Here is a 24,958-nt window from a genome sequence, read left to right on the forward strand (position 1 = left end):
TTTGAAGGCACTCGTGACTATATCACGGGCTCCTTCTATCAGTCCTACTTTGAGATTTTGTACATTGGTTGCACTCATTAGTGTCAATCTTTAGACACTTGTCAAAAGCATTATAAAATTATAAAAAAGTGAGCGGTGTGCTACGTTGTGTGTTTTATGTATTCCATCTTAAACAACAGAAAGAAATCTGTTCATCAGGTTTTTACATTTGCTACAAAGTTGAGAACTGTAGATGTTTCCACCATCCAAGACCAGATTTTTGCTACTAAAAATCTAAACAAATGCAGGTTTACATAGATATTGATGCATCTTATTTCATCCTGTTCAAATAATTTTATGTCTTCCTATTAACTCCGCCACAATTGCTCTATAAGGCTAGTAGCCACCGAATGAACAAAAAGTGTTGATGCATTAACGTTAAGAGATGCACATGGCAAATGCAGCTCTTCGCATCACCTTAATAAGAAACTGGTCATCTGCCTTTCTTGAATTTCACAAAATAACATGGCGTTTTTTTTAATACTTACAATTAAAGAAACAATCTGTTCTGCTCAATAGTGCTTCTTTTGCTTTCTTAGCCTCGTTTTGCAGTATATTATCTTATTTAGTGTCTTACCTTATTCAGTCCAGAGATACTGAACATTTATGCAAGCAGCTCCAAGAGAGAGAGGGTGTGCATGGTCCACCAGTAACCTTCCTGTAAAATAACTAGGTTTTGGTTTGTCTTCCCTCTGCACTTCAGAGAAGTAGCGTGTGTGTTTCCTGCCCCTTCTAATATACTTTAAAAGAAATGGAGGTTGTCAGGGCAAGCCATGATGTCAGAAGACATGATAAAATAGTCATATCTCTGAAAATCTATCACATCGTGGATTAAAAGGGTAATCTTTCTGGTAGCCCAGCTGCAGCATAACATGAGCCTAATTGAGATCACAAACTGAAAGGTTTTCTGACTTATTCTTCACCATAAGCATCATTCGTGAAAATGCATGTATATTTGCCTGCATGTAGGGCAACAGGAGTTGGCTCAGTGAGTTAAATAAACTGACTTTAATGCAGGGGAACCAGAATCAAATTCCTGTGTAAGTGCTTTGTGACATTGAGCTAATCACTTTATTTCCCTGTGCCTCACTTAAGTGTTCTTGTGTTTTCTTTGCAACACTCATTTCTCCAATCAGAGGTTAATAACCAGGCTGTTGTTGCATCGTTAATGCAGTAAATAACATGTGCCTGAGCAAAAGCAGAGAATCATGGTTCCTGAGGATATATCTCTTAATCCTTTGTGTAGTCTTATTGGAACAGCTCTGCAGCTCTGTAGTCTACCGTGTGACATGAACACACATTGCCATCTCCTGTGACTGCTGAAAAGGAGTTCTATCACAGAGAAGGGGCATGAGAGGAGTCATTGTACACGTGTCTCTTGTTTACACCTATTCAGCACCCCATCGCTGTCCAGTCCTGAGAGAAACGTTGAGTTGGATAAGCCATTTACTCTGTAAAGTGAGGCTGTGCCATTTCTCTGCAGGCAGAAATGTGTTGCAGGTATGTAGCAGCGTATCAATACATGGCAGAAACCACACCGCGCCGAAGAGACTTGGGTACACTTTGCTGCCCATTATGGTGCCAGTTAAATATTTCAGAGTGTCAGATGCAGTGAAGCCAAAGTGCTAAACATGCATACACTACAGGTCCATTCCTTAGGGCTACAAATGAATAACAACTGGAGAGGAATTCCAGGCAGCCCTGCAGAAAGTGATTACAATAGCATCAGACATGCCTACCTCTACTGAGCAGCATTCCACCACTGCTCAGTGTGTGTATCCATGCACATAAATCCATCTGCTTGTCAGATTTATCCCAAATCCCTCATTAGTGCCTAAGGAGTGGCCTAGTGGTTAAAGAACCAGCTTGTGAAGTGGGAAAACATAGTGATAACTCCTTGTTTAGCGAGTCACTGTAGCTCCACAGGTACTAAAATTAGATTCTAATATCTCTGTTAGTGGCTCCCTGTTAAAGACGTACCTTTCTGAGACGTGTTTTGTAACATATATTATTATTGCTATATATTATAGTATGTGCATTTTGCTTTAGCTTTCTGGGGTTTTTTTTAATACATTAATTTCTCCAGATTTGTTGGGGGGGGGGGGGAGGAATCGGGCATTAAAAATCTATGTGCAAGGTCATGTGGTCCTTTGGATATTGACTGTTCTTTGCTAAACTCTGGGGGGAAAGGGGCAGAAATTGGTGAAATTTTACACACCCAGTGTAATAATAATGAACTTGTCAACAGTGCATTTTCTTTAGAGGTTTAAAAGGGGCCAGAGGAAATTTTGTGGTGACAGTGATTTTTGTATCTGTGTTTAGAGGTAAACAATATATTTTTTTGAGGATGCGTTTTCTAAGTAGATATTCTAAAGGGTACATTTTTGTATACTTTTCACTACAAATTCACGTTCATTTTAAAGGATACAAGGGATAGGGTTGTAACACAAATGGCTGTTTTGTTAAACATAGAATAATATATTTGGAATGCTAGTAAGAAGTGAGGCTTCATTATTTCTGAATATGTAGTGAAGACTGCCAATATCTGCCTAGCTTGCATAATTTTTTTCTGTTTATTTACATTAATCTATTTAGTTTAATTTGAGTGAAATGTAACTTAAATTATGTCATTTGAGTAACAATGTTCCTTTGCCACAAATTTACAACATAAACGACAAAAGTGAAGAAATTATGTACAATTACAGCAACTGTGACAATAATTTCACATCTTCTCCAGTCCAGTTTCTGCATTGCTTATTGAATTAAAAACAAAAATATATTTCCGAACTATCCTTCTATATAGCACACACACACACATATATTTTATTGTGTTTTACATTTTTCATATGTAACGTGAATAACAGATTGTGCCATATACAGTAGGAGTCATTTGTATTTCAGTAAAGTATATTGAAATCGCCCCGTAAAAGTGTTCTAGCCCGAATGTGGTAAGAAACGCGAATGATTTAAGGATTCAGGGTTAAATGGCTTCAAAATGGAGCACTACAGTGCAATATTATTTCTGGAAAGTTACAACTGGTGCGTTGCATTTAGGTTTATCCCTTGTAAACCACTCAATTACTATGCTATTTCTAACACCAGAGGTTAAGTTCTGAAAGTTTCCCCCGGAGCCTTTATCTTCTCAGAAGACACAGGTTATTCTGACAGGTAAGACAAGACTGCAAATATGCAACATTGATCTAATCGGTTGGAACAAGAGCAATATTTTAACTGGTGCTACCTTTTAACAGCATCATTAAGGCCTCTCATTACTCTTTTATTAGAGGCTCACTCTGTTTCTTATCAGATTACAGACTGAACATAACTCATGGCACTGATTTGATCTCTTGTTAAAGAGGATTACAGCTTTGCATTAACTCAGATTGACACGGTTTATAATTCGCTTGTTGATACCCAGCCTGGCGGTGTCACATGTTTGACCCCCCAGTAGTGCTGCAGAAAAGGACAGCCATACATCATCATTAAAGATGGCATGCCGCACTCAGGCAGGAGGTGAGAGGGGTCCTCTCTGCTGGAATTACAGAAAGGACAAAAAAGACAAGAGAAAAATGAAATCCATTCGGTTATTTTCCATTTATTTGGGATGTGTGCACTTTGCAAATGAAAACCTGAAACAAAAACAGGATGCAGAGTAAAGACCCTTTGCCGCATGGCATGGATATGAAAAGTGCTTAATACTTCATTCATATGCCTCATGCAGCCTTTACACCAGTGACTTACTCCCGATTGCTAAATCTCCCACAGAGTATAACACAGCAGGCAGTATGGAACGTTGCAGACGCAAAGAATTCTGGGTACACACAATTGAGAACCCAGAATATAAACTTTTGAGGCTCTTCATATAAACCTCTTAAAAGCTTAACTCTGTGCCACACATTTAAGGCTTAGATATCAGTGCATGATACTTGTACAGCATGGTAAAGAGATTACAATTTGTTAGCAAGGGGGTTAACCTGGCAAAGAAGGTACATACCTTGCCATAGTGTTTATTTATAACATGTTTTACCAGGAAGTAATACATTGAGAGTTACCTTTCGTTTTCAAGTATGTCCTGGGCAAAGAATTATGATGACAAATACACAGTTACATTAAGTGAGCCGGGTTATACATTATATACAAGACATTGCATGCACAGTAAGAGATAATGTTATAGGTGTATGTAACCGTTACATATATCTATGGCTCTAAGACATGTGAATGTGCTCCCAAGTAATATTTTTATATGCTATACGGTGGAGGGTTTTTAGTCACCTTTTCACCCACCATAACTTAAATAATGTGTGGTGAAGACCTACTCATGTCTCAAATTGTAAAGCCAGTGCAACCAACCTCACACTGACGAGACACACAAGGTCGAAACAGTCTGTCTGTGAGTGGGTTTATTGGCTTTGCATCTCATCCCAGGCTATGGTTAAAAGCTGTGTTTAACGCAGCATGCATTGGCTTAAGGATTTTCCATGTAATGTGGTCTTGAGACAAAAGGTGGCACTGTGTGCTCATTTGCATGTAATTTTCCAGAATACCTTGCTGCAGTGGAAGCACTGTATGCTAGGTGAATATATATATATATATATATATATACATATACATATACATATACATATATATATATATATATATATATATATATATATATATATATATATATATATACAGTGTTCGACAAACCTATACATTTGCTCGCCCGGGGCGAGTGGATTTAACATCGTGGCGAGCTCCTATTGGCCCAAGCAGCACACGTTTGGTACTAGGTGGCGAGTAGATTTTTTTGTGTGGTGAGTAGATTTTTTTGGTGATTTGTCGACCACTGTGTATATATATATATATATATATATATATATATATATATATATATATATATATATATATATATATTCTTCGATCCACTACTGAATGAAGACCGCCTGATCTTTCAAGTACTGCAGTTGCAAGCCTTCTTCATATGTTGCTCCAATAAAGTTCCTGCTTTCATCTACCCATCTTACTTTTGGTCAACGTATTAGTCTTTTGGAATCCTGTCCAGTATCTTTGTCCAATGATAATCATTTCTTCTTACAATATGTCCAACCCACTACTATTTTCATTATTCACTGTGATGTCATAGGTTTGTTTGCCTTCTAACCCATTTATTTGTTTTTCCTGCCTCTTCGGCAATACCCAGCAGACATCTATCCATACTTCTTTACTTTGTCTGAAGCTTCTGATTTATCTGCACATTTAGGCTTCCATTGAAATTGAGTTTCTATGCGATTGCGAACTATTGCAGTTTAATGAATAACCCTCTTAAGCTCATATTTACCAAGTGGTGCAAATGTATAAGACGCCTTCTTGCCCTGGAAGACCACTTGCAGCCTACTCATTTGAAAAACGCCTAGAATATCACTGCTTAGTAAACATTCACTTCGATTGTAATCTCTTTGGGGCATGTCTCCTTTAACTTTAAATTGTCCTTTACCTGTTGCACTTATTCCCATTGTTTGCAATGTACATTATTTACCTCATGTTTTAATGTTGTAAAGCGCTGTATAAATAAAATTTATACATGAGCCTTACTTCCCCTCCCCCCCCCCCCCACCACCCCCTGCCCCTGACTCTGTGTTCTCTTAGGGGACCTAAGTCTGTCAAACATTTGTATACAATATCTGTTGGTATATAGAAATGTTTTTCCATTATTAAAGGTAAACTTAAAAATGTCTTCATGAACCTCTGTAGCTCCTAACCTTTCTTACACGTGTGTCCTCATTCTCTGTCTCTTTGTAATATTGTCTGTATTGTCTTATTTTCTTCATTCATCCCTGGCCATTGCTCTTACTTTGTTGCTACTTTATATATCGGCCTTTTGTGACTGCAGGCCTTCAGTGTACTGTGCACCTCCTGCCTCTCTGTTGTTTATAACTGTAGGGAGTAAGTGCGAGAGGAAGGGAGGATCTTGTGTTTTCTATGCAATCATGCATCCAATTTGCAAAGCTCTGTATGCAAACTTCCGTGTAAAACTGTGGCAAAGCAGAAAATAGGTCAAATTACCAACGACTGCCCAAAATTCATTATTTCTATATCTCAAAAAGATATTGAAACATCAATATTTAGCAAATTTGCACAAGTGACTTCCAAACTGAATCCTTTTGTCTATATTATAATTACCTTGAAAACGGCAATATGCATTTCTGCATTTACTTCGATCAACCTCTACTGAGTAGATTAAGTAATGGTGTAATTGTAAGAGCTGGAGTCTGTGCTGTGTACTTGTATTTTGTAGCGGTTACAAAAAACTGGGGGGGCGGGGGATAAATTACCAAGGTTATTCTGCCCTCCGTATCCTTACCTATTGTTATGCAGAAAATCCCTGTGCTTCTTGAAGAAGCAATGCCACTTACAAGCCACATAGATTTCCCAAATGAAGGGTTAAGTATCTCTGAGGCCAGTGGATCAGTTCACTGGGGCCCTCACGTTTGTATGCTGCATAAAATTAAACAAGTAGGAAAGATTGCTGCTTTAGCTTATGTAGCACAGCTAGTATAGTTTCAGGCAGACAACACTATACTGACTAGAATATTTATACATAGAGAGAGCCCCCAAATAATGAAGGCGAACAGCAGAATGTAAGTGTTGGTTTGCCTTGAACTGAGACGCAAAGAAAACTTCATCTATTCTGACCAAGAAGAGGAAAAGAGAGCTGGATGTGGGATTTCTTTCCTAAATTGATGAGGATTCATTTGTGTAAAAATGAGTGTTTTTGTAACCTTTTTATTTTTACGATATACAAATTTATTGAGCTTTGCTCTTTTCAATGTGTTGTGGTGGTGAATGGGGCTACAAACGACTGTTTACGGTGCCAAATGGAAAATAAAACAATTAATATATTTTTTTTATAGATTGTGTGTGTGTGTGTGTGTGTTTTTATATATATATATATATATATATATATTTATATATTTATATTTATATTTATATGTGTGTATGTATGTATGTATGGCACTGTCAGCTCATACACAGAGCAATACAGTAATAATCCATTCCGAGAAAAGAACATTTTCTGTACTTGAGACATGTGAAGATAGAGCTACAAAAATGGTCTTGAAACACTTCAAATGTTAATGCATGTCATCTAGCATCTCTGTCATGTTGCAGTTCTTTATGTACCATCTCTTTGAATACCCTTCATAATTTTGCTCTGGTTCTGGTTTTCTGGTATTTTTAGCCATTGCATAGGCATACATGGGGATTTTTCACCCCCCTCTACAGACTAAACTAGTAATTCCCGTTTCCCTGCCCCTCTCATTTTATTTCCCTCTATCACTAGCGTTCTTGGTATCCTATTGTTTAGGGCCAGAACTGACCTCCTTAAATATTTATAAATCTTTTGTCTGATCTCATGAGAGGCAATGCAGGGGTCACATGTCACCTTAGGTAATTTAAAGCCGCAGGGCTAAAAGCATTTGCACAGGCTTAAAGGACCCAATCCTGACCTGACCAAAAGAGAGGGAATTGAAACAGACCTTCCTGAATCTCCTCCAAGCGCTAGGATGATGGTGATGATGATGGCAGGCTTGCTGTGTAATTTACGGCCTTTGCTTGAGCGCTCAGGTTTCCTCACCCCAGTGGAAATGTATGTTACAGCGCCACCTCGTGGCAAGATGCATTAGTTTCCCAACTCTGCATTTGTATTGCCGTTCAGCATTTTTTTCCGGCCCTCCTGTTACAGAATTAATTTAGAAAGAAGCAAGGGGGGTAAAGGCTTGCATATTTCCCAGAAACTGTTGTTCTCTTCCTGTGCTATTCATATCAATAGTTTGATAGAAATAGGCTCAGGGGTTTAGTTAACTCCTGCAGTGTTAGATGCTACTAATGATCAATGTGAGATGGTATTTGTAAAAGGTATGCACACCTTTGTTTGCATATAAATAAAACTGTCCATGAAATCTATACCTACTGTATCTAATTCCTGCTGTGTGCAAAAATCATCCCTCTACGCTCTCAAAACCCCAGCTCCCACCAGGGGATGCTGACAGCTATGGCAAACATTACGCAACACAGTTGATATATGAAGTTTGACATGTGCATACAGTATATACTGAGATGCAGAACATATTGAAGGCAATGTCTGTGACGTGATATTGGACACTGGCACATGAAGGTTGAATAGGAGCAAGGCCCCTGGCTCTAGACAATGGATACACTCAGTGCAAAAAATCATGGCCACAAGCAGCAATATTGGCTATAAATATTACCCATTGTCTTGGGAAATAAGCATAATAGAAATGTCTAGTAAATGGTTCTTGCACAAACAGTGTACTTATTTAGTTACAATAAACCATTTAGCTCTTAATATACTTTTTGCTGATGATTAAAATAGTAATGGGACAAACGCAATTCTACTTTTAATGCTAGTAAATGAATCTCAAAGAATAAGTAGTTCTTTAAAGGTTTGCTGGCTGCTACCGGAAGATTGCATTAAAATAACTTGGTGTTAAAGTATTTGAAAAAAAAAGAAAAGAAAAACACATTACAAGATATAAATATGTACACATCTGAGGGGAAATCCTTGTATCACATTTCTGGTATTCCTAAAAAATAAATAGAAGGAATTATATGGTTATCACACATTTACATTTGGATAAACTGGGGCACAGGGAGATTTGCTTTAGGTCACACACAATGCCAGCTGGCATAGTGTATTCAATCCGAACAATTTAACAAATAAACTACAAATGCTTTGAAACTCTGTACATTTTCTGTGCGGAACCGTAAAAACATTCTATTACAACAATGTGCAAATTATATTAAAATATTTAGCATCTTGTATAGAAAAATATGTACACATGGCAATGACTAAAGACTACACAAGTCACTGGCCATTGGGTATCTTATAAAAAATGTTTACCAACTCTGTCTGACTCATATGCAGGGAAACTTCTGATATTAACCATTCACACACATCATTTCCCCTAAACCGTTGTGGGGCCCAGGATTCAGACAAGTCCTTGAAGGGGGTGGAAGGCAGCTATGGCCCTGGACTCGGCCATTGTGGAGTGAAGGAGGACGGCGTTTGACGGGGTTCAGGACTCTGTCCTGGGCCCCTAAGTGTTGTGAAGGTGGGGTTAACTTCTGCAACATGACCCAACAAGGTGGGCAGTTGAGTGCCCCTGCGTGCAAGTACACTTGCCCTCCCTGTGTAGAGCAACTGTAGATATAGCCCACACACTCCAAATCATTACCCCATAGTGGGGCGCATGGTGGGACCCAAGACTTTGTGTGGGAACCTGCTTAAAGGGTCTACCTTGATGTGGTTGCAGGTTTAACATTTTTTGCCAAAGATTGAACTAAATGACCCATACTTATGAGAAGAATACCTGTATATATGTAACCCTCCCTGCCCGGCTCCTAGGGAGTTTACTAGTGGCTACTCAGGGTGCATTACCTTTCTCGGGGTGCAGGCTTTGTGCAGCTGGGTGGTTATGTAGTAATGGTTAAAATGATGGGCGCCAGGAACTTTTGTAATACAAACACTCTTTATTTACCCTCTTTGTCTAGGGCTCTTTTCATCCATACACAGTACACATAGTTACAAATGTCATTAGTTCCATTTGGGTTGTTTGTACTCTTGACTATTGCATCCCTGGTTGCCCTCTCAACACACAGGCGAGTTGCGGACAATTGACTGGTTTCTGACGACTAGTCCTGGTCCTGTTATGTATAATGTCCGTTCCACTCCATCACTACGGGCCCCTTCCCGGGCCCTGGCCAAGTCCATATCGAGAACTGATCTACATTCCGCTCCTGACCCTAATCTGTCATTCCTAGACAACTATGTCTGAGGCCTGTGCGGACCATCCTCCAGAGCTGGTCCGTTTCCACCCTGGGGCCTTCCTAATGGGGACATCTGTAGTGTGCATCCTCTTCTGTCAGCCACTGAGTTCACCTTGGCCATATCACCAACCATGTCCTAGGCATCCACAAATTGTGGGGGATTAGAGGGAATGGCAAGGCCCATGATTAAGCTGAGTCCTGGGCCTGGCAGAGTTACGTCTGCTATTTCTGTAAAGGCTATGTTGAGAGGGTGGTAATTCAGTATGTGGGCAAAATCTCCAGAACATTGAGTGGTGGATCTCCATTTCTCATATCTTCAGTCTTCATATCCTTAAGTGCACTGCTCTTTAATGCTTTCTCCTGGTTGAGAGGGCACTGTTTTGAGGGTGTAGGCAAAATCTCCTAACTGTTATCACCTTCCCGTGTGGGATATGCATTAAAAAAGAAGAGGGAGACCTATACTTCTGGGAGAATTAAAGATGGGGGTTGGGCTTCACGTTGAGGAACAACTCAAGAACATGGAGTGGTGGATCTCCATTGCCATATCCTCAGCCTTTATCCATAAATACATTTTTTTCAGTCTTCATTTCTTCAGTCTAAATTTATATTGCCAGTCTTTGTATCAGTCTTATGTGCTTTTAAAAAAATTACACAGCCTGTTCATGACTCGTGGGCAGACCATGATATAGGGCCTGTACTTGTCTGAGTGACCCGATCCAAAAGATTCGCTGAGACAAATATATAATCAATTCTGGTATATATATATATCGTGCGGGGGAGAGTAAAATGTATAATCTTTGTTTTTTGTTCTTCATACGCCATGCGTCTTCCAGTGTAAAATACGTTATCCGTTTCTTAAAATGTTTTGCTTTGCTGTAAACCTCACTTGATATCCTATACTGTGGAGATGAGGATCTGTCCAAATCGGGGTTCAGGGTCATATTAAAATCACCCCCTAGTATTCTATCTTCTGTTAGGGATTCCCCAATTTCTTCTAAAATTGATTCAGAAAATCAATTTGTTGATCTTTGTTATATTTTAACAAAGGTTAATCTATCCCCGACAGAAGACCTCTCACCAATATAAATATACCTTCCGTATCCCTTTTGAATTCTTCCGTTTGAAATGGGATTTCATGTTTTAACAGAATAGCTACTCCTCTTTTCTTTTTGGAAAATGAAGAATAGTAAGCCAACGGGTAAGTACCCTGAAAGGTGTTAGGAGGGTCTAGACATCACGTAACGGGGACTGCATGTTGTGTTTGCAATAATGACACCCCAGGACTGACTTGCCAGGACCAATGACTAGGGATTTTTTGCATTATCTTTCAAAATACATTTGTAGAGTACATTTATTATTATTTTTATTGTTTTTATGACGTGTATACTTATTTTAAGCATGTTTTTATGTTACGTATGATTTTCCTGCTGGTTTTAAAAGTTTTGCCTTAATCATATAAAAATACAAAACAGTTGGGAAAAATAAAAAATAAAAAATCAAGTTTCTGCAAAACCAAATCCAAAACACTGAACATTTTTAAAACAAAACTACTTCCAAAACCAAACCACCTAATCTTTTTTTTTTTATTTAATATACAAAACATTGTTGAAAATGCATACCCTTATTATATGTATCTATATATCCTTAACATATTTTCTGAGTAATGAGAAACCTGTTGTCCTATAAATACTGGAGACTACAAATACCGTTTTAACACTTGGTGCTGAAGGGTCCTACAAATACGACTCATTCTTGGTACTCTAGCACTGGAACATATTTATTGTACAGCTATGAGATCCAGATAAAGAGGTGCCTGGAATAATTTATCCAGAGGAGTCCATTTCTATTCTATGCTGGTCTCTCCTTCCCCCCCGCCCTCCCCACCCCTTATTTCTCTCACACAATTTCTCTCTCCTCAGCCAGATCCGCTGAAATGTTTAAATAATTAAGCCCAGGTACTTACACACACATGTTTTATGGCAAATGGTTGTGCGATTCGTGGTCATTTTTTCCCCCCCCAGAAACAAGTTTTATGATAATATAGTAAAAATATTAAATTAGAAAATGCTTCACTTAGGGTGATAAAAGCTCACTACGGTGGAAATAGGTAATTATCCCATTTACAGCCTAAATTACAGTTTAAAGAAATAAAAATGTTAGTGCTCATTACTTCCTTTTTTTGTAGGTTGCAGTAAAGGGTAAGTTAGTTCTTTTACAGGGGAAACTTTTCTAAAGACATGATAGCATTTTGCAGCTTGGCCATGCCTTTTATATTTGAGCTCCAGTGGTATTTGTGTGAACGCTGCTGTGCTTCTCACAAGCAAAGACGTTTTAAAGGTGCAGTCCTATACCCGGACATTCGTTTCCAACCTTTCGAGACCTTCACAAATGTATGTTAAATCCATGGAACCTTTACAATTGGTGAGCAGTGTCTGTAAGAGCAAATATCCAGGCGCTCCAGTGGTCTTGGCGAAGAATAATATATATTGATCCTGTTCAAATAAATATATTTTTCTTCTTCATCACGACCACTGGGGTTCTTGGATACTTGAATCATGAGCACCAATGGCAGGATTTCAGTATCGTGAGTGATCTCTAATCAGCACATTATGAGCATGTGAAACCTCAACCATTAACTATATTATTTATAATATTATGGTATACTTTTAATAACCCCTTTTAATTGGTAAATTAAATAAAAGGCCAAATACAATCTGTGTATTGAAGAATACAATGGTTAGCCATTGCCAAATTTGAACTGATGGGCACCCATGGTTTCACAGAACACAGGTTAAAATCCACTACTCTACGATAATGGCAGACATTTAGAATCCAGGGAAAGTGTTCAACTTTGGAAGATCTCGGTTGTCTGGATTAGTGTAAAACAGCCAGAAATCTGTTATTAAATACATAGTCCAGGGTGTCCCATCTTTTTCAGTTAGAGAATCAAGAAGTGAAACTCAAGCAAATCAAATATTGAATTCCACCGATTGGTGGTTATTTTTGGTTTCCTATTGGATGGGTTCAGCAATTTTAGTTTGATCAGAACTTGTAATGTCAAGATCGTTTTTGGAAAAGGAGCACCACCGCCAGACTCTAGGTAATCTCTTTTTGAGATGATGTATACATTAAATTGTCAATTAGGTAGGATTGCAGCTTCAATATGAAGCTTCCACCTGAACATCAGATCCCCTCCAAAAACAAACAAACAAAAAAAACTACCTTCTTTTTTTCATTGTTGAATAGATATGCTGACCAGAATTCAAGCATGGTACTGCACTAATTACCATACATCAGGGATGGAATTTTCCCAGGGCACCATACATCTTATGTCCCTGGCATCCATGTTCAGCCGCAGAGCTGAGTCCCCTGCTCAGTGTCAGAGGGAGGGGTTTTGGTGTTCTGTGTCTGTATGTCGGTGTGAGGAAGTGCATCCCAGGAAGTGACATATAGAACAACAACAACTTTAGCTCCAAAAAATCCTAGCGGGCTCCTACATTTTTAACATTTTTGTCCATCCCTGTAAAATTAAAAACCTTTCAGTTTGGAATATATTTCAGTCCATCCCTGCTTGCTTTTCCCCCCTCATTCATGTGCTTGTGATCCTTTTTTTTACCCTCCTGCTTTTGTTATCCTGTTTTTGTTTTTGTTTTGTTTTTCCTGCAATAAGAAACATTAATTACTTTACTTCACTTAATGTACAACACTGCTGTAACTGATATACTGGCAGCTATCACCTTTTCCTGTTTAATACATTCCAAGCGACAGATAGATCAGGGTGGGTATGTTGCAACTCATTGAGTCGTATCTGATTTTTCATATAGGGAGGGAATAAAAAAAAATAATGTTAGAAATTATGCATAGCCTAAAGGAGACTGGAAGTATTACCCTGGTGTATTCCTATGGTGACAAGGTTAAGCCTGCAGGATTGATGGGTTTAATGCTCTGCATGGCTAACCTTGGTAAGTGTTGGTACTCGCATGCTCAGCTATAGCCTCCTCGTATCGCTATACTTTATACATGGATGTGATAAAAGGTAATGTTTCTAGCACGTAGCCAGCAAGAGTAGAACTGTACTTAGTAGAGCAGAATAGGCATGGGAATTCCCTGCTTCAGATTTAATTTTGGTACCTGGGGCACAGGGAGATAAATTGACTTGTCTAAGGTCACACTGAGTTGGTTGTGACCTGTGGTCTTTCACTTCACAGCCCAGTGCTTTAGCCACATACCAAGTCTCTCTCCCTCCAGTATGGCTCGGCGTGTGTGTGTGTGTGTGTGTGTGTGTGTGTGTGTGTGTGTGTGTGTGTGTGTGTGTGTGTGTGTGTGTGTGTGTGTGTGTGTGTGTTATCCTGTTACAACTTGTCCTGAAAAGAATAGATTTTACATATTATATTTTCAGAAAACGCATTTAAATCTGTAGGAGTCTTTTATATATGGCAAACTGCATTAAGACCATGTAGTTTGTCTGTTTAGTTATGTCCTTTAGTATCTGTAATTTTGTTTTAATATGCATCACTCATTTCCGTAGCAAATAAGGTAAAGCGTAGTCAGACTGAAGAGTTTATGAGATGCATGAACAAAAATGGCTACAAATATGGGAGCATTGATGAATCCCACCATTTTAAATGCGTACTGTCTCCTCCACCCTTTATTCAATATATCCCCGTGTTATCTGCTGGTGCTAGCAGGAAAAAAACAAAGAAAAGTACCTTCATTCATAGACTTGTGGATGTCGCTATTCTCATGTGGCAACTGGATCTCAGAAACAGGATTCTGGGGCTTAATATTTTAATATGCTTCTGATTTATAAAATATTATTGCACTAGATAAATATATTTCTAAAGGCTGGTGTTTGCAAAAAAAAAAAATAGTCCCTATGCCCCTAATCACATTAAAAGGAGGCGGGGGAGAGAGAACCAAGAAAACAACATCAAGCCCATGCATGTTTATTAAAGAAACTGTGTACTTGTAATATCATTTTTTTGCATAGAAATGAATCTTGTAATGGGGTTCAGCATAAGTGCATTTATTTCTCTTCACATTACTCATTTTTCTGTGTTTTTTTGTTAATTATTACACACACACGCGCACACACACGCACACGCACACACCACCATTGATGGAATTTCCACTTGTTTACCCAAGTGCTTTAAAAAGGTTTGGAGACAGCCAGCCTTTCAGGCACGAACAAAACCTCTTGTTCATCCACGTTGCCCACCTGTGTGTTAAATGATGCTGCATGAAAACGCTGATTTCAGCCTTTCCGAGGCAGCTGCTGACATGTGATCCCTGCTGGGGGGGACAGTAACTGCTTCTTACTACCTAAGAATTGCACTGGCCATTGCAGTGCAAGTTGAACATTTGCTTGAAGGGAAGATGCAGATATTAAATGAAGATCTAAAATGTTATACCATCTGGATGCCCCATTTCCAGACCTGCCGTGCCCTCCTTACCTTGTGTATCTGTTTGCATCTGTTTATTCTTATCTTGTATGTCATTCTGTTTATGTCACTCTGTAAACCCCATTGTACCGCACTGCAGAATAGACGTTGGTATTTTACAAATAAATAATGATAAATTGTCAGGGAATATAGGAATCTCATTTTTTTGCATATTGCACATTTTCTAAATTGTTTATAAAATAGTCATTTATTTTATTATGAGAGATTCTACTCACTTCCATCCAAGGGCTGTATGTGTTTTTATTTTTTTTTTAGTTTTATTTTCCAGTGCGCTTTGCCCAGTCTATTTAATTCTGTATGACCATCACAATACATGTGCACCATTTAAACCCACCGAGGTTTATGGAATACATATTAAATATAGACTGGTCATTTCCAATATGATGAGGACCTCTGAGGCCTTGGCACTTGAATAAATATATTAATGGCCTAATGTTTCAGCAAGAGGCACCAGTGGCTATTTTTTCAGTTAGAAAATAATATAGATAAAAGCAGACGTCTTCTGGCTGCAAAGTGATAAAAAATAAAGGCTATGAATCACTGTACAAAGCATAACATACAGTAGGATGGCTGCTGCTTTAAGGACAGCTGCATGCTCTTTTCAATTCATCTGAGTCTGGACCTCAAGGGAGATTCTGGGAGAGAGGGTAAGGGAAGGAGAGGCAAGGTGAGGTCCTGGAAGAACGGGGGGGGAGATAGAAGGGAAAACGCTACAAAAGAGACCATCACAGAGACATAAAATGAAAGCCTTACAATGAAGCAAAGAATGGTGAGATGGGAAGAAGAGGGTTGGAGAGTAGGAAGAAAGGGGGATGAGTGAAGAACACAAATTAAAGAGGGGAGTGGGGGGATACTCCGTGCTTAATGTGACTTACAAAAGTAGTGGTAAATTGTGTGTTAAAAGGTGAGGCTATATTAAAAAAAGAAAAACAAAGATTTAAGCTCTGTGTGCTGTAATAAAATGAATACTCATTACCCCTTTGTGCCAACACACTTTTTCATTAATGAGGATTGAGGGATGATGTTGGAGAGGGAAGTGTAGAGGCGCTAAGGGTAAGTAATCCCAATAGGTGCATTGGTGGGGGGGGAGGGAGGGGAGAACTAAATCTAGTGTAGTGTAGCATTGTTGGAAATTATGCAGGGTGTACTCACCAGATTAGTCTGTTAGTTGCATTAAGCATAATCTCTGTAGGTCTGTGTCTTAATGGATCCTTCAGTCACTTCACAGTCCAAGCGAGAAGAAGCCATAATAGTATAATATGATGTTTTATTGCAAATTTACATTGGAAGAGCACCCGTCGCCATTTTCTTCATTTGTAATGTGCATGCCCGGTTTCTGGTGGCACCTGGGAGGATATGGAGGATGGGCGTCTGTCCTTCGTTTCTCTAATGCCGTCATGTCCCTTTCTCTATTTTGACAACGGAGGTTCGCAACTCTCGACACCAGTAGCTCTACCCTAAACTCAGAATATCACAACTTTTTTGTTTATAAAACAGCATGTAATTTTGAAAGAATAAGGGATTTCAATATTCAGGAGCATACATATTGTATAAATATCTCTAAAATTGAGCGTGGCTTACCATTTTCTTGAAAACCACCATTTTCTTGAAAACCGGGCATGATAAATATCTTTTAGGGCACTTTTAAGTACAGGTTTTTAAAAATGTGGTTTTACATGTGGAGCTATTCACTGGCTGTACTTGGATTTTAAACGGTATGGGGCAGGGCCTCCCTTTACCTTATTCTGTCATTTAGTGTGCCTGTCGTGCTTATCTGCAGTGTACTTTGCCTTGTGTTGTAAATTTTGTAAAGCGCTGTGTAAACTGTGACACTGTATAAATACAATTATACATACATGCATAACGATTAATGACCCAGAGAGGCTGTCATGTGTACCACTGAGGCTTTGGCTGAAATCATCGTACAGATTTACATTACCAGTTATCCACAACTCCACTGCCATGGGTGTCTATAAATGGGTTACAGTCTCATTGTCGCCCTCTCCTCAGGAGCAATATGATCCTTGCTTATGATGCATAATTTCTTCACTGAAATGGCCAACTGTGGAGTTCACTTAACAGTTAATGGAGAGCCGGGATATGGAGCAGTCTGGAGAAAGCATTGCCATTTGCCTGATGAAGATAATGGTGCAGAAGATTGTATCCCTAGCGGCATTAAAGGGAAAGTTATTTGCATTTTGTCATAATGGAGTTAGGAGTTTTTGCCGTTCTTCCATTTAAGCCTTTATTTAAAGATGACCTACCTAGTCCTAGTATTTTGCGAGTGCTAATACTACATACACACACCCTCAGAATAAAAAAGAAGTATTGTGTTGGACTCATAGGTCGATGATATAGATTCAGAAGACAGTATTGTCTTTTTAATTTATTTTTTGCTACTTGGGAACCCATGAAAACAGAAATGTGTTTCAAGCAGATACCTGGGTTTTATTATTATAATTATTATTTATTTATAAGGGGGGTTTTTTTTAATGCCAACATTGCTTCTTTTATCACTACTTTGTTTTAAAAAAATTAACATATTAATGAATATACCACAATAACAAAAATATAACACAATAACAACGCAATAATGGAACATAGATGTATGTATGCATCAGTACTACATTAAGTCTGGATAAAATATAAAAATGAATATTATTGCAGAGAGCAATCACCCTTTTGTTTACTATTTGTATAAAGTATGTTAATTAAAAAGTATAACCACCAGTAATTGCTGGCTAGAAACGTGACACTGGGAGTCACGAAGCGCTGATGCCAAGTATCGTACCTCCACCCGATATTAACTGCTAGCCACTTTGAATGGCTGTTAACGCCGGATCCGGGTGCGATACTGCACATCAGTGCTGCGTAAATCTCCCCACAAGTGCATGTTCTCAGATAGAAATACCTAGAAATATATATTTAAAACCAGAGACAGAACATGAAACACAGACAGAGCTCAGTGCTACATCCATTAACACAGATACACGTTACAGTGCCTCTATATATATATATAGATATAGATATATGATATATATATATATATATATCATATATCTATATCTATATATATCTTTTGAATAAAATGGTCTTTTAGTTTAACCCTTTGGCCAAAATAGAGTGAGCTTTTAACCATTTAAAAGTGGGAGGGAGTGAGATTCAAAACTGGGGAGGAGCCACCCTCCAAATCAGCCAGGACCAGCTGAACAGAATAAATTGGGGTTCTGTATGTTTAATTAGAAATATAAACATATACAATTGTTTGGTACACCAAATTGGCAAGAGCGAGCAAAAACAGTATTGGACTGAATAGTTTAAAAACAATGAGGATGTTGTAACTTGTGTACAATTCATGTTGGGTCATTTTAATAACGTTTAAAAAGCGCACAAATTCTTTATTTAGCGCCCACAGCCCCAGTCCTATATAACTAAAAACACTATTACCTTTTTTTCTTGCTACATCACGAGATGTATACAATAAGATATCTTTATATTACACAGCAACATTAAGGTTTCATATTTGCAGAACGCTTAAGTTATGCACCAAGACGTTTGTGAATAACTTGGTAAACGTTGGTACCGACGACAAAGTTAGGGAAAGATGGAGGGTTGTAAAAAATTACAGGAACAGATAAAAATAGTACAGATTGGAAAAAACCTTAAATGCATGCTTGCTAATGTAAGAAGCCTGACAGATAAAATGGGGGAGCTTGAAATAATAGCTACAAGGGGCAGTATGATATCATAGGCATTACTGAAACATGGTGGGATGCGCCCTTGACTGGGCAGTTACTTTAGAGGGTTATTCCCTTTTTCGGAAGGATCGACCAGAGATGGTGAAGTATGTTTATACTGTATGTTAAACCGGATCTAAAACCTATTATAAGGGAAGAAGTTTATGAAGGGAATGATGAAAATGTAGAGACTTTGTGGATAGAAATTAGCAGTGGAGGTAAAAGTATAAAGAAAATGTTTGTAGGAATATGCTATAAACCAGAGGTGCGCAAACTTCCTTCGCTGCATCCCGTGTGTTGCCCCCCCCCCCCCCACCCCATACCTCTAATGCGGCGTCAAATGACCCCGCCGTGTCTCCATGGCAACGGGCGTCAAATGACACCGGGGGTCATGTGACATCACATGACCATGATGCCGCATTGCCATGGAGATGCACGGACTGAAACCGGGTAACTGAATTACAGAGGCCTCGCGTTCTCAGCGGCGGGCCTCTAAACGCCGCGCCCTCCGAGTTTGCGCACCTCTGCTATAAGCCATCAAATATCTGAGACATAGAGGAAGCCAAAATACGTTTGCAAATGGATAATGCATTAAAACTAAGTCATGTTTGCATTATGGGCGATTGTAATTGTTCGGACATGGACTGAGGCAATGAGATTAGCATTAGAACAAAAGGAACCCGTTTTTTGGGGGTGATAAAAGACAATTGCATGACCAAAATTATTGAGGAACCAACCAGGAGAAAGGCAATACTGTATTTAGTAATATGAAACAATGTAGAAGTAGTACCCAAAGGTTCCCAGACTTGAATATTTTAACAGTGCTCCTAACATGGTCTCATTTCAAATAAATGATCAAAAATCATATTACTCGGGTTCAACAAAGACTTTCAATTTTAATAAAGCAGATTTTAATAAACTGAGGACTAGTTTACAAGTAATACATTGGGAGGATGTTTTTTGTAGGGAAAAATGTAAAAGATAAATGGACAGTCTTTAAAAGATTGTTAGAAAAGCACACGTATCAGTGTATACCCTTGAGTAATAAACATACAAGAAACCAGTCTCAACTATAATGGCTAAATAAACAGGTAGAGCAGGAAATGGAAAAGAAGAGGAAGGTGTTTAGATTCTTAAAGGTAGAAGGGATGGAGGCTTCATATCAGAATTATAAGGAATGTAACAAAAGTTGCAATCGGGCAATCAAAGTATCAAAAAAATGAAAAAAAGGATTGCAATAGAAAGTAAGATCAACCCGAAAAAGTTATTTACCTTAATAACAAAAAATTAGAAAAGAAAATATATAGGACCCTTTTAGTGTGAGATGGGCAGGCACATTATTGAAGATAAGGGAAAAGCAGAGGTATTAAACAAATTATTTGCCTTATTTACCAAGGAAGAATCCATTGCAATAGCGGTGCCGCAGGAGGAAGCCATAACCTCTATATTAATGAACAATTGGTTAACTGAGGCGGCTTAATAAAATGAAAGTAAATAAGGCACCTGGCCCCGATGGCATACATCCAAGAGTTCTTAAGGATTAAGCTCAGTAATAGCCAAACCATTACATTTAATATTCAAGGACTCCATTTCCACTAGCTCGGTACCACAAGATTTGGCATAAAGCAGATGTGGTGCCTATATTTAAAAAGGGAGCTAGATCACAACCAGGGAATTACATACCTGTAAGCCTGACATCAATAGTGGGGAAGCTACATGAAGGTTTACTACAGGATAATATTCAGGAATACCTAATGGATAACAAAATTATTAGTAATAGTCAGCATGGATTTATAAAGGATAGGTCGTGCCAAACTAACCTTATTTCTTTCTTTGAGGCGGTAAGTAGGAATGTAGACCAGGGTAATGCAGTTGATGTGGTCTACTTAGATTTTGCATAGGCTTTTGATACGGTTCCACACGAGGTTGGTGTACAAAATTAAGCAAATTGGACTTGGTAAAAATATTTACACCTGGATTGAAAACTGGTTGAAGGATAGATAACAGAGAGTTGTCGTAAATTGAACCTTTTCAGGTATGGCTAAAGTTATGATTGGAGTAACTCAAGGATCGGTACTAGGACTCCTGCTTTTTAACTTGTTTATTAATGACCTTCAGGTTGGAATAGAGAGCAAAGTCTCCATCTTTGCTGATGACACTAAATTGTGTAAGGTAGTAGAATCAGAGCAGGATGTAATTTCTCTCCAGAAGGACTTGGATGAATGGAAATGTGGGCAGGTAAATGGCAGATGAGGTTTACTGCAGATAAATATAAGGTTATGCATTTGGGAAACAAGAATAAACAGCAACTTCCAAATTGAATAGGGATAAATTAGGAGAATCCTTGATGGAGAAGGATTTAGGAGTGCTTGTAGAATTTATTTTTCCCTTTATGAGATGATATTGGATTATACTGTATTTCACTGGGGGGTTTTGTTTGCCTTCCTCTGGATCAATAAGCAAGTATAGATATAGGATAAAGTATATGTTGTCTAAATTTAGCATAGGTTGAACTTGATGAACGCATGTCATTTTTCAACCTCATCTCCTATGTAAGTCCACACCTTGAATAAGGAGTACAATTTTGGGCACATTATGGAACTAGAGAGAGTGCCGAGAAGAGCCACCAGATTAATAAAGGGGATGGATATGAGGAGAGGCTAGCTAAATTAGATTTGTTTACTTTAGAAAAGAGGCATGAGATTATTTTTCTTTTTTTTCTTTTTTAGTAATTTCCAACTACTGTAATTGGTTTCTATTTTTTCCACTCCTTTAATTGTGAAATCCCCCCCCCCCCCCAAATATTTATATGCGAAATGCTGTAAAGACTGCTCAATAGTTCACACTTGTTTGTTTTAACTCCAAAAACTGCAGAATAGTTAAACAAAACAACTTACGACTATATAACGTGTGTAAAACGGCACATCAAACCTTTTTAATGAAGTACCTGTGATTGCATCTCTAAATGGTTTTAATCGTTGTCAAGGAAGTCACACTCAAAGACCAAACATGAAATGATTTTGAGAAATGACGGAGCAGATTAAAAAAATAAATATATATATATATATATATATATTTTAACACACAGACAGTGCAGTATATACTGCAGCGTTATCATATAAAAAAATTTCGGCATTAATGTAACAGTGGGGGAAGAAGGGATAGAGAGCACATTTTTTTTTTTTTAAATTGCGGCTCTAAACAGTAAACTGTTTATTTATTTTTGCATGACATGTAACAAGAGCGGCTATATTAAGTAAAGCTCTTTGCATTTCCCAATTGCTTCAGATACCCAGAAATGAGAAACGGCCTTTAAACAGCTGAGGTTTTCGATTATTTGGTGTCTTCATGTCTATCTTCGTACAGAGCACATCGTTTTTTTCTTATTTTTTTTTTCCTCCTATATTATTTATTTTAAGCCTAGATCTAGAAAGCTTTCAGCTCTTATCAGAACTTCTGCATACGTGATATTAATTGGAATTTTGTTGCTGGGTCACTTTCATTTGTTTCTCAAGTACCATGAAGTCCAAGAAAATGTATGAAAACTAAATTATACCCCACACAGCCTGCCTGATTGAATCCTTCTTATTGCTCTGCAGTTTCCTCCATCCTATTAAAATATTCAATCTTGTTTTCTTACTTGAAGAGCAGACTTGTAGAAAAACCTCATTCCACAGAGATATGGGCCCCCGTCCTCACTGGACTATTTACATAATTCTTTGGTGTGTTTGATAGAGATTCTGCAAGTCCTTTCTGCAGTCACATTTATTAGCAAAATGCATTTTTAATTATCCGAATGTCTTATTTTAAAGCATGAGGCAGGAGGGCTGCTGTATCGGTGGCCTTAAATCTGACCTTGAATTTTTGCTACTATCATAAAACAACCAATTAACTGCGTACAATGTGCACAGCCAGAAGAGAACTTCATAGGGTGCAAGGCATTTCACCATATGATTTCTCCCAGGGGCAATTGGCAGTCAGGAGCTACTTACCCAGCTTTTAGGCTTCATGGCACCCAAAATCAAGGTTATAGAAAAACTTAGCCTTTGCATTGGAGTTATGAAGTGTATGCTGCAAATTTTTGTTTATCCAGTGACTAGACCAGTGATTTTTCAACTTTTTGTTTGGCTTAGAAACCCTATAATTATATTGTGAAATTCTGCGGAACCCCAACCCTCTCTAATAGCATCTGATATCAAATGCATTTTAAGGTACCCCAACCCTCTCTAATAGGGCATCTGAGATCAGATGCAATGTAAAATCTTATGTATTTGGTACAATTTTCAAATGACCTGAAAATTGCAGGGAACCCTTTAGGGACGAACCCCTGTTGAAAAACAGTGGCGTGTGTGTTTTGACTAATCATTTATTCCCCTTGCATTCTGTTTTCGCAGAACTGAGCTGTATCAGTCATTATTTGGAAACATCAAATATCCAGAAAAGGAGAAGCAGATATAGCACAAACCGAAGGTGCTAAACTCTTAAGGACACACATGATCCAGTACAGCTGTTAGAGGAAGATACCATCATCAAGAAAAGCGAGGCTCTTCTGGCTCATTGAATAAATATTGACTATCAATTGACCAGTGTAGATCACTTTACAACACTCTTCCTTCATTTTATAATTTCAACTCCTCAAGGTAGTAAACGTGCAACCATATTCCTCAAGGGCAGGGATGCTGGCGGACCGCGCGAGGTCTCTGCAACTTCACTTACCATGACTGTCGGCTTTTGCGATGCGGCGTCAAATGACGCCGTCGGGGTGACATGACGTCACATGACCCAGTGGCGTCATTTCATGCTTCCGACCAGGTAAGCGGGGCGCGAGCAGTGGGGGAAAGCAGACAAGGGCGTGCAAGGCAAAAGGTTTGCGCATCCCTGTTTTAGACGATGAGGAACGGGGTACAGACGTTTTCATTTAATAGGCTCAGCGGTTTTAACATTATAGTAATAATGTGCTTCAAGGTCCCTTTCACTTGACTAGATTTGACTCCTTTTATGTGGCGTTCCTTTCTTCAATTAACGTCATGGTTTTTTGACCGATTTTTGCTAGCCTTTGCTTAATCTTTTTGTACTAGTACCCAAAAATAGACAACAGCACGCATTGACTAAACCGGAGTTGTACTGTTAAGTGCCACCACATTCTCTTGTCCGCCCATTTTTTAGTATGCTTTATCAATTGTAGAACTGCAGAGCTTCCTGAAATTATTTGCATCAAAGCAAGCACTTCAAACTTCTCCAGAGCTTGTGAAGTTGTCAGTTTTATAGGTCCCGTGAGGGAGGTTATTGGGTTGGATGGTATCTCTGAGCAATAAAGGGCTTAGTAAAGATTATCTTCACTTGTCCTGCTGTACAAAAAATGACCTCTAAGAGCATAATATATTTGATGTGTACATACATGCTGTTCTTAATATGAGTGAGTCCAGTTTGAGATCTGTTAGATGCCGTTCCAAATTGTATCCCATGTTTAACCCATGTGTAAGTGGCATGGCCATATTGTACTGTGAAACATCTGTTTTAATAACATTACCATTGTGATTAACAATGCATCAGCAGAAAGATACAAACCCAAGCAAACATGCCAAGCAATTTTCTATAGCCGTTAATCCCTTTACTACTGCTCAGTTTGACTCTGTTCACTGAAGTTGCTTTGATTTGCCCTCTCTCAAGTTGTTTCTGTCTTCATTGGTTTGTAACCATGTTTTATTAAATAAAAAAATATTGATTAGAAAAAGTTTTTTTTCGGTTTCAGTAATTTGGGTGCTCAAAATTTTCACTCTATGGCAGAAGCGCTGTTAAATCAGGGAACGTACTGTAACATGACGGTGCCTAAAACAGTAATGGATGTTATGTCCCCTTAGTTAACGCCATATCCACAAAGCAAAAACAATG

The 24,958-nt window shown here is 38.4% G+C and overlaps 1 protein-coding gene across 2 annotated transcripts in view; it reads left to right on the forward strand.

Moving 5' to 3' along the window:
* Positions 1 to 24,800, forward strand: part of AATF (apoptosis antagonizing transcription factor) — a 128,882-nt gene extending 104,082 nt beyond the window's left edge. For both annotated transcript variants that reach the window (XM_075589499.1, XM_075589500.1), the window contains one exon: positions 23,461 to 24,800. In XM_075589499.1, coding sequence (XP_075445614.1) covers positions 23,461 to 23,524 — 64 coding nt within the window. In that variant the 3' untranslated portion in view covers positions 23,525 to 24,800. The remainder of the gene's footprint in view (positions 1 to 23,460) is intronic.
* Positions 24,801 to 24,958: the final 158 nt, after the last annotated feature.

The sequence above is a fragment of the Ascaphus truei genome, chromosome 3 (assembly GCF_040206685.1).
Source record: "Ascaphus truei isolate aAscTru1 chromosome 3, aAscTru1.hap1, whole genome shotgun sequence".
Classification (NCBI taxonomy): Eukaryota; Metazoa; Chordata; class Amphibia; order Anura; family Ascaphidae; genus Ascaphus; species Ascaphus truei.